Genomic DNA, 9,920 nt, shown 5'->3' on the forward strand with positions numbered 1-9,920 from the left:
GGAATAAAGGAAATTAAAAATAAGAGAAAGGAAGTATGCTAGGAGTCGGTCTACCGTGGCAGCTATCAGATCTTATACTATCGGGAATACTAAGGCGATTAGACTATTGATAAGAAGAGCTATGGTCGTCACCTTTCGGTCCTTAAACCGCCCTAGAGCGTAAACGGCTTAACTTTCGCCCTCCTCACCGCAATACCCTATTGTAATTAAGCGGTGCCTTCCCTTCCAATCTTTCGATCTAGGTCGGGGTTAACTAAATTTATGGTCTCCTGCATGCATTCATTCGACCGGATAACAATTAAATTGCCTAATACAATTCCTATCGCAAGACTAATCTATATAAGTCAATTAAAACATCGCTACCACGGCTTCCCTAATCCTAACATACTAGGGGAATTAGCAATGCATAGTTAAGGGAGAACAAGAAATAAAGAAAGAACAAATAATAAACATTAAATTAAATTAAAGAGAGAAAAGGGAAGAAAGGATTACTGAAATAAATGATCCGGAAATGAAAGAACAAAAGTAACAGTAGCAGTGACCGAAGAAAAGGTAATTAGAGAGGTCAAGAGGGAGTAGAGTAACGTCCTCCTCTTAGATTTATTTTATAGCCTAAAAGCATAAACCTAATCTAAGCTTAACGTAAATTGAGGCCCAATAGCTTGTAATTGCTCGATCGAACAGTTAAGTCACTCGATCGAACAGTTCCTGCGTCTGTTTACTCGATCGACCAAAAGATAAGGCTCGATCGAACAGTTGGCCACTCGATCGAACAGTTCCTGCGTCTGTTTACTCGATCGACCAAAAGAAACTGCTCGATCGAGTGGTTCCTGGTTCCAGCTAGTGTTGGTCTTGTAATTTGGTCTTTGACTTGGCCTTTTAGCTCCCGAAATAGCTTCACGCATCCCAAGACAGCAATATTTCCCGCTCCAAATTATCTCTTCCTCCAAATGCATGCAAAACGGACGGTAAATGACTTGATTTCACTACTTTATGGCTCATTCCTGCAAATAAGACAAGAACTTCCAAAGTATGCAATTCGGGGCATATTCGTAGCAAATAACTACTAAAATAGCATAAAGATGCGTGCAAGAATAGACTAAAAAGACTATATAAAATGCACGTATCAATTACCAGGAGATGAAGATAGTAAATTGATATTTCTTGGAGCAATAATTTGGCATTCCAATTTAATATTCTAGTATCAAAATAAGTTTTAATTGCTCTACTCTTTTACTACTTAGTTGATTTTGCCTTTTTTAATTGTCTCCAATTCTCCATGAATCATTGATTAATTAGCTATGTATCCAGTATCCTGTTTTTGCTTTTTTTTTTTAGAATTCGATAAATAGTTATTTACGCCGTTATATTTTAGCATTGTTCAATTAAATTATCAATTTTGTACTTGTTCCAATTCGTTTTGAGGGCTTTAAAACACTTAATATGGAGTTATGTGAAACCCAAATTATCATAAAGTTTTTCTGATAAATTGTTATAGAGAATTTGAAATATTTCTTAATTGAATCGTTTTAATGGACAAATTCATCACAAGAACTAACTGTCTGCCTCAACCTCGAGAACAATTGGGAGGACAAAGTTGTGAGTTTAGTCCTAATGAGGAAGTAGATTGGAATAATCTTCCAACTGATCCTGGGGAAAGAAACAAATTAACTGAATATCATCCCGGAATACAAGATGAAGTTAGGAGAAAATATATTCAAATGGGTCATGTTCAACCAAAAAATCACAAATTCCCATTTAAGTTAATCGGAGGAAAATCTCGAAGATTTAGTGCTGAATGGTTTGATAAGCATGAAAATTGGTTAGAGTATAGTAAGAAAAAAGATGCTTTATTTTGCTTACCTTGTTACTTATTTAAGCCGGACTGTGTTAGAGGTGGAGACGCCTTTGTGGGAGAGGGTTTTTCTTACTGGGATAAGAAACAAAGGCTCAGTGAACATGTTGGGGAAGTTAATAGTGCCCATAATCTTGCAGTGGAAAGATAAGAAAATTTAAAAGATGAGAAAAATTCTATTCAAACTGTATTTCAAGAGTTCTCAGAGCAAGATAAAAAGGATTATAAGACTCGTTTGGAGGCCTCTGTTATTTGTTGCAGATATTTATTGCGTATGGGGTTACCTTTTCGTGGGCATAATGAATCGGAAGAATCAAATAATCTGGGAAATTATATCGAACTATTGAAAGTTGCAGGCTACTTAAGTAAAGACATAGAAAAGGTAATGATAAAAAGTGGCTCCGGTAATTTGCAACTAATTGCTCCTAGTATCCAAAGAGAAATTGTTAATTGTGCAGCAAAGGAGACTCTTAAAGTCATTTTTGAGGAACTTGGAGATGACTTGTTTGGTCTTTTGGTTGATGAATCTAGTGACGTTTCATATAAAGAACAAATGGCGATCGTTCTGCGTTATCTTAATAAACAAGGGATAGTTGTAGAACGTTGTATTGGAGTAGTCCATGTTAATAACACTTCTGCTTTATCACTAAAGTCGGCAATTGATTCATTCTTTGATGAGTTCAAACTAAGCATGTCTAGTATAAGAGGGCAAGGATATGACGGTGCGAGCAATATGCGAGGTGAGTTTGGCGGCTTGAAGGCCTTGATACAAAATGATAACTCGTCTGCATACTATACTCATTGTTTTGCTCACCAGTTGCAACTCACCCTTGTAGCTACCGCGAAAGGTCATCTTGACGTGGTTTGGTTTTTTGATTTGGTTTCGGATGTGGTTAATGTCATTGGTTCTTCATGTAAACGGAGGGATGTGTTTAGAGAGTTAAGAGGTATAAGAATTGCGGCTACTATAAGCAACGGGGATATTGAAATAGGGAAGGGGTTAAACCAAGAGCGTAGAATTAAGAGGCCTGGCGACACAAGGTGGGGATCCCATTATAGATCGTTGGTTAACTTGCAAGAGAGCTTTCTTGACGTTATTGACGTGATTGATTTTATATACAACGATGTTACCAACTCGTCTCATAAGAAAAATGCTCGTGGTTTAATGGCCTTCTTGGGTTCATTTGACTTCATTTTCATATTGCATTTGATGGTAGATGTTCTTGGAATCACAAATGGGTTATCAGTGGCTTTGCAGCGGGAAGACCAAGACATAGAGAATGCTATGCACTTGGTAAATGTTTGCAAACAAAGACTTCAGGCGATGAGGGGAGAGGATACTGAGTGGAACGATCTTTTAGAGAAAGTGCACCGATTTTGCTACAATTGTGATGTTGAAGTAGTTGATATGAATGACATTTATGTTTCCCCAGGAAGGCCAAAACGAATAGCTGTGCAAAATATAAATCTACATCACTATCGGGTAGATGTTTTTTGTGCAGTGATTGACTTGCAACTTCGAGAGCTTAATGATCGATTCGATAAAGTAAACACAGAGTTACTACTTTGCATTGCTTGCTTGAGCCCTAAGGATAATTTTCATGTTTTTAATTTGTCAAAGTTACAGGAAATGGCAAGCTTTTATCCATACGATTTTGACGTTGTCCTTGTGAGAGTACTCTCTAGTGAACTCAAAAACTACATTGTGGATGTTCGGTCTCACGCTGCATTTATAGGACTCAAAAGTCTTGGAGATTTGGCTCGGGTGATGGTAGAGACAAGAAAGAATGTTATATATCCACATGTATATTTGTTGCTAAAGCTAGCTTTAATTCTACCGGTTTCAACTGCTAGTGTGGAAAGAGCCTTCTCCGCTATGAAATACGTCAAGACAAAGTTAAGAAATCGAATGTGTGACAATTTTTTGAATGATTGCTTAGTAACGTATCTAGAAAGAGATATATGTGAGTCTGTTTCTAATGATGATATTATATATCGTTTTCAAAATATGAAATCGCGTAGGGGATGCTTGGTTTAAATGTTTTATGTTTTTCAGTACTTGAATTCAGTTTGTTATATATCTAAGACCTTTTATTCATTGTTTTTTTTTTTATTTATTTATTTATTTATTTACTGTTATCTAATATAAAGGGACACCGGAAAAATTAATTCCTGGATCCGCCACTGATAGGCACCCCTACCTATCGGGTCTTTAGACTCGTACTTAGCTTCGACCTGAAACACGATATCCCAAACTTTAAATTTATGCCTCCCATTGTTTGGGTGCGTCTTGCGAAAATTGTTGTTAATCACACTCACGTTATTACGGTGCATCATCATCATTATATTTATATCTTGAATTAATAATGTAGGGTTATTGAGTTTGTAGTAATGTTTTCAGAGAATAAGTACTGATTATTTTATGTTGTATAATTTATGCCTCCATATGATCGAAGCTAAAGTTACTTACTTGGTGATCAAGTTCATAGTGTTAAGTATAATAAGAATAATAATAAAGTAACAATAAAGTATTGATGAGGAAGGTTCACTTATGGTCCTAAACCGTATCCAAATCTAATACGGAGTACGAAGTAATGATTGTTTTCACGCGATTACATAGTTTGTAATAACTTTCCATTATTTTCCGTTTTCCAAAAAAACATGCAAAGAGGCTTTTTCGTACTTGCATTGTTTCTACACAAATATTTCCCTACTCCTATCTTATATATATATATATATATATATATATATATATATATATATATAGAGAGAGAGAGAGAGAGAGAGAGAGAGAGAGAGGTGAGATCTGGTGAGAACGAATACTCGGTGAGAACGGTGAGAACGAACTAACTATACCTAACTTAATTAATACTCGCTTGTTATACTGCTCCTACAAACAAAATCCAAACTTACATTTTCACCCCGCATCCAACTGACATCTTCATTCCCAATTATACCACTCACCCATGACTACCTCATCATCACTCCTCACCGTCGATCACCAAATCACGCCGGCAAAACACAATCAACCTCCTGACGCCGGCGATAAGCCGATCAACATCGTCACACGCCTATTAACAATCAGCCACGCCTATTTTTCAACTTTCCTCACCTGAAATCCCGCACCAACCATTGTTACGACCTCCGCAAACAACATCTCAACCTACCACCACCACCACCCTTATGTCGACAACCACAAGAACTCCATGAGATCTGAAAATAAATTGAACCATCGCCCTCTTCAACCTTTCACCGACGAGATCCTCAGCCAACGCAATAACATTTACCGGCTCCGATCCAACACCGTCAGAGCTAAATAAATTTAATGTATCTGGTTTGTTGATCGATGTATCTGAAACCAATGTTAATGTACCTAATAATCAGTTTTGTGCATCCATGTTAGATACATTAAAACCGTGGCTAGATACATCAAATATTAGAGTAGATACATTGAAATAGATAGGGAACAATTGTTGCGCGTCGCCGACGATAACAATTCACGCCGCGACTACCACCACCCCTACATTTTTTGCCTGATTAAAAAACGATAATTTTCCCATGGATATGCTCCATTCGAGTAATCATAATTGAATCAGCGACATTGTCGGCGGATTTCTAGCTAAATTCCAGCCGAAAAACAAGAAATACGAAATCTGAACTTACTAATTTAAGAATTGGAAAAGGGGGATAATTTAGAGGAAAATAAAGAGCATAAGTTAGATACTGTAATGGAGTTGTTTTCATTTTTGAAATGATGGAGGAAGGTACTGTTGACTTTAGTGGTTAAGAATGGTGAGTTATTAGGAAATGGCGATTGAATTGAATTGCAGTTGTTTTGGTTAATTAAACATGAGGATATTGGATTTCCAGACAAAGAAGAAAGTAGGTGGGCCATGATGGGTTTAATTAATATATTTAATTTAAGATTAAGTATCAGCCGTACATTTCAGTTTAATCCAAAGGAGGAGGGACGTTCTCACCGTTCTCACCGAATGATCGTTCTCACCGGATCCTACATCTATATATATATATATATATATATATATATATATACTCCCTCCACAATTTTATATATGACGTTTTAGCAAAAATCACACATATTAAGAAACTTGTTTCTCATCATTATCACCTTAATTAATGATTGTGGGTAAAGCCTTGGAAATAGGATATTTTCTACACACCATTTATTCACCTACACACTTCTACTGGAAATTTCACTTTGCCTCTTCATCTTCATCAAGGAAACAGAGTAATTCCACGATTTTTTTAGAGCCAAATTTGTTGATGAAATTTTTGGAGCCAATTTTTTTGATGAAATTTTTTGAATGAAAATTAAAACTAGAACCAAAATTTAAATTTAACTGGGAAATTCTTCCATGATGTTCTCTATAAATTGTTTTCCCCTTTTCCATCACTACTCAGTTGCAAACTCCACCAAACAAAATGGAAACTCCAAGTTTTGATCTTAATCAATTACCTTCCGATGAAGATATAGACACCATGATAGATCAAGAAATAGAGGAGGCACGAGGTGATATTCCTCTAGTCATCCATTCTCATTCAACAAATAGTATAGTTCTTGATATGGGTCAGGATGATGAAGCAAGATACAGATATTGGGATCTAAATTTTGAGCAAGTCGATGAGTCCGCTGACGACTTTGACGACGATGATGCTCAAACACAAGACGAGAATAATTCAACTCATGCTCATGATTCTGGTATGCTTGTGTAAGCTTTTTTTTTTATGGTTAGATCGTCTTACAATGAAATAGTGTAAGTTTTTCGGTTGAAATTGCAAGGTTTGATTTGGTAAGAAATTCATCTGTTTTTTCGCAAAATTATCAAAATATTGCATTTCACAGTAACTCTCTTGTCTGTTTTTTTGGCAAAGTTATTAAGTTTGTTTGATCTCCTTCATTTCTTGTCACTGGCTGCACTTTTCTAGAGTCTAAAAGTCAGCCTTGTTGATTGCCCTTTCTGTTTTGCTTGAGAAATAGTATCTCGCAGCATTCTGCCACTCTTGAAATCGTAAGAAATTCGTCTCTAGTTTTAGGTGTAATTGTCTATCGAATTGCCAATCAATACTATATATTAATTCCAGAAACCAAGGGACTTCCATGTAATTAAATAAATCTATACACATTAATTATACTATATAGTTTTAAATCGCTAGCGCCGTGTGATGGACCTGAACAAGGGACTTCAATGTAAATATTATATAGTTTTGGTTAAAAGTATAAATTTAGTGAATATTAGAATATGGCGAGTTTCCTTAAATAAACGGGTCTCACTTATGGTATTAATTATTTAAATATGTTAATTATTTAACTATGTTAATTATTTAACATACATAAATATAATATAAGTATATGTTATATTTTGGAAACTATTTAAAGGTAAGTAAATCAATTCAGATTTCCAAAAAATATAATATTTCATAATTCATTAGATTTGTAATTTAATTAGTAAATAATAATGATTGCTCTTAAATAATATTCTAATTTAATATTTCATATTTATTTAAATATATAACTCTAATACAACTAGATAATCAACTATTATGATAGTAACCTTCCATGTGAGTAGTAAAAGCAACAATAATATATAGCAACGGGAGCAGTGAAAGTCATACTAGCAACAACAGAAGTAGTGAAATTAACAATAATAAATGCGGGATTAGTGATAGAAAAAATAATGACGGCGGGAGAAGTGAAAGTAATAGTAGTCACAACACATTTAATGAAAGTAACAGTAAGAACAACGGAAAGAGTATGAAAAATTAACTAACAATTCGATTTTAAGAAAATATTAATTTATTTAAATATACGAGCTTGACAAAACTAACGGGTTAACCGTAAAAATAGCAGGAATAGTAAAACAAACAACAGTAACCGAAGAAGTAGTGAACGTAATAGTATTAACAGGGGATGTAGTGAAAGTAATAATATTAACAGCGGGAGAGGTGAACGTGTCTCATAATTTGTTGATTAATTTTACCTCTCATCATAATTTTAATATATAAATTGTAAATGTATGTGTTAACCAAATTTACATAAATCATATTTCATAGAAAATAAAATTTAAATGTTAAATAAAGGTAGCCCGGGCGTAGCCGGGCATCAAACCTAGTTTTATTAAATTTAAATGTCCCAGATCTTTTGTATATTGAATTGCAAATATTTGTATAGTCGTAAAGGTCGTGAATATAACAAATAGAAAGATTAAAGAGCAAGTAGACTGTATAAAGCCTATGATTTCTGATCTGTGGTACATTTACTGATCTTTGTTGCATAGGTCGTGCTAGGCAGAGAAGACTCGTCTTAAGAGATGATCAGAGGCTACAAATTTACCAAGCTCTCTTAGAAAAAAGTCATGGAGGAAAATTGAAAAGACGGACGACCACCGAAGTCTCTAACATATTTTCAGTTCCTATACGTACTGTTCAACGAATTTGGAAGCTTGGAAAAAATAATGGAGGTGATGTTAAAATGAAGAAAAAGAAAAGGTGCGGTCATCCAAAACTTCAAGTTGACATTGACCGTCTTATGGAAATTCCTTTATCTCAAAGAACAACATTAACTTCATTATCGGAGGCATTGGGTGTTAGTCATATTGTTTTATATAGACTCATTAAAGAAGGTCTTATACGCCGTCACTCTAGCTCTCTCAAACCGTATTTGAAAGATGAGCACAAACGAGCTCGTTTACAATTTTTTTTATCCATGTTAGACCAAGCTTCTATTCCTAGTGAGCCAAAATTTGTTGGTATGTACGACCTTGTACATATCGATGAGAAATGGTTCTACATGACAAAAAAAAACGAAAAATATTATTTGCACTCCATAGAAGCCGATCCCCTGCGAACATGTCAAAGCAAAAACTACAACGGGAAAGTCATGTTTTTAGTTGCTATGGCGCGTCCAAGATATGATTGTGATGGAAATGAAACATTTTCCGGTAAAATAGGAGCGTTTCCCCTAGTTACTAAGGAACCTGCTATAAGAAGAAGTCGGAATAGAGAAGCGGGAACGTTGATGACAAAACCGATACCATTTGTCACAAGGGAAGTGATAAGGAGTTTTTTAATTGAGAAGGTGGTTCCTGCCATTAAAACTACATGGCCTATTGAGGATATGGGTGGTACAATTTTCATACAACAAGATAATGCAAGAACCCACATTGATCCCAATGATCGAGAATTTCGACGAGTCGCATCACAAGATGGGTTTGACATAAGACTAACGTGCTAACCAGCAAATTCACCGGATTTGAATATCTTGGATCTTGGTTTTTTTCGTGCAATTCAGTCATTACAAGAGAAGAAGAGATTAAAGACGGTTGATGAGCTAATTGGCGCAGTTGAGAAGTCGTTCATGGAGTATACAACGATAAAGATTGATCGGACATGGATAACTTTACAGCTTTGTATGGTAGAGATAATGAAAATTGAGGGGTCAAACCGTTATAAAATCCCTCATATAAATAAGGCGAGAATGGAGAGACTAGGTATACTTCCTAAGCAAATTGTATGCGATCCAAGTTTGATAGAAAATGTAACTAACAAACTACGTACAATGCAATGAGCATTTGGCATTAAGTTTAACATGTCGTTTGCAGTTCTTGTATCTATAAGGAATGTGTGGGTTTGTTTATTCTATAAGGAATGTAATGAAACTGTTTGAAAGGCTCGATAGTAATGTTGACAGTCTTCAGAGCTTGATTAGTGCTGAAAAATTTAACTCGTCGTCTGTAGGAGACCTGTTTTGGCAGACTGATCAGGTTAATAATTGCAAATATGGCTTTTCTAATGTGCTAGCCTGAATTTCCTACCTTACTGTTTTGCTAATTTTTGGGAAATGAATGCATTTGGTCACAAAAATATCCTAGATCTTAGTGTTTGTGAAGAGCAGGTATACTCTGATGTCTTCAACATACCCAATTTGGATGCTACATTCCATAACTTTGAAGACTTGTTCACCAGTGATGTAATTCAAAATTAATCTTTGATTGACAAAGATGGCCTGATATGGTCTGAAATTGAAAAAGAAACAACCAAGATCCGC

The 9,920-nt window shown here is 35.3% G+C and overlaps 1 protein-coding gene across 1 annotated transcript; it reads left to right on the top strand.

Annotated features, from left to right (window-relative positions):
• The first annotated feature begins 511 nt into the window (after window positions 1-511).
• On the top strand, window positions 512-9,678 carry LOC141616967 (uncharacterized). Its single transcript, XM_074434136.1, has 6 exons — window positions 512-525; window positions 2,117-3,620; window positions 6,278-6,575; window positions 8,152-8,459; window positions 9,165-9,363; window positions 9,491-9,678. The coding sequence occupies exons 1-6, from the start codon at window positions 512-514 to the stop codon at window positions 9,676-9,678; spliced, it is 2,511 nt and encodes an 836-aa protein (XP_074290237.1).
• The last annotated feature ends 242 nt before the right edge of the window (window positions 9,679-9,920 follow it).

The sequence above is a fragment of the Silene latifolia genome, chromosome X (genome assembly GCF_048544455.1).
Source record: "Silene latifolia isolate original U9 population chromosome X, ASM4854445v1, whole genome shotgun sequence".
Classification (NCBI taxonomy): Eukaryota; Viridiplantae; Streptophyta; class Magnoliopsida; order Caryophyllales; family Caryophyllaceae; genus Silene; species Silene latifolia.

Bases quoted from the DNA above. Each gene is read 5' to 3' on its own strand.
- LOC141616967 (XM_074434136.1), top strand. The intron at 6,576-8,151 runs GTATGCTTGTGT...TTTGTTGCATAG, and splicing joins AACTCATGCTCATGATTCTG to GTCGTGCTAGGCAGAGAAGA. The intron at 9,364-9,490 runs GTATACTTCCTA...TGTATCTATAAG, and splicing joins GGCGAGAATGGAGAGACTAG to GAATGTGTGGGTTTGTTTAT.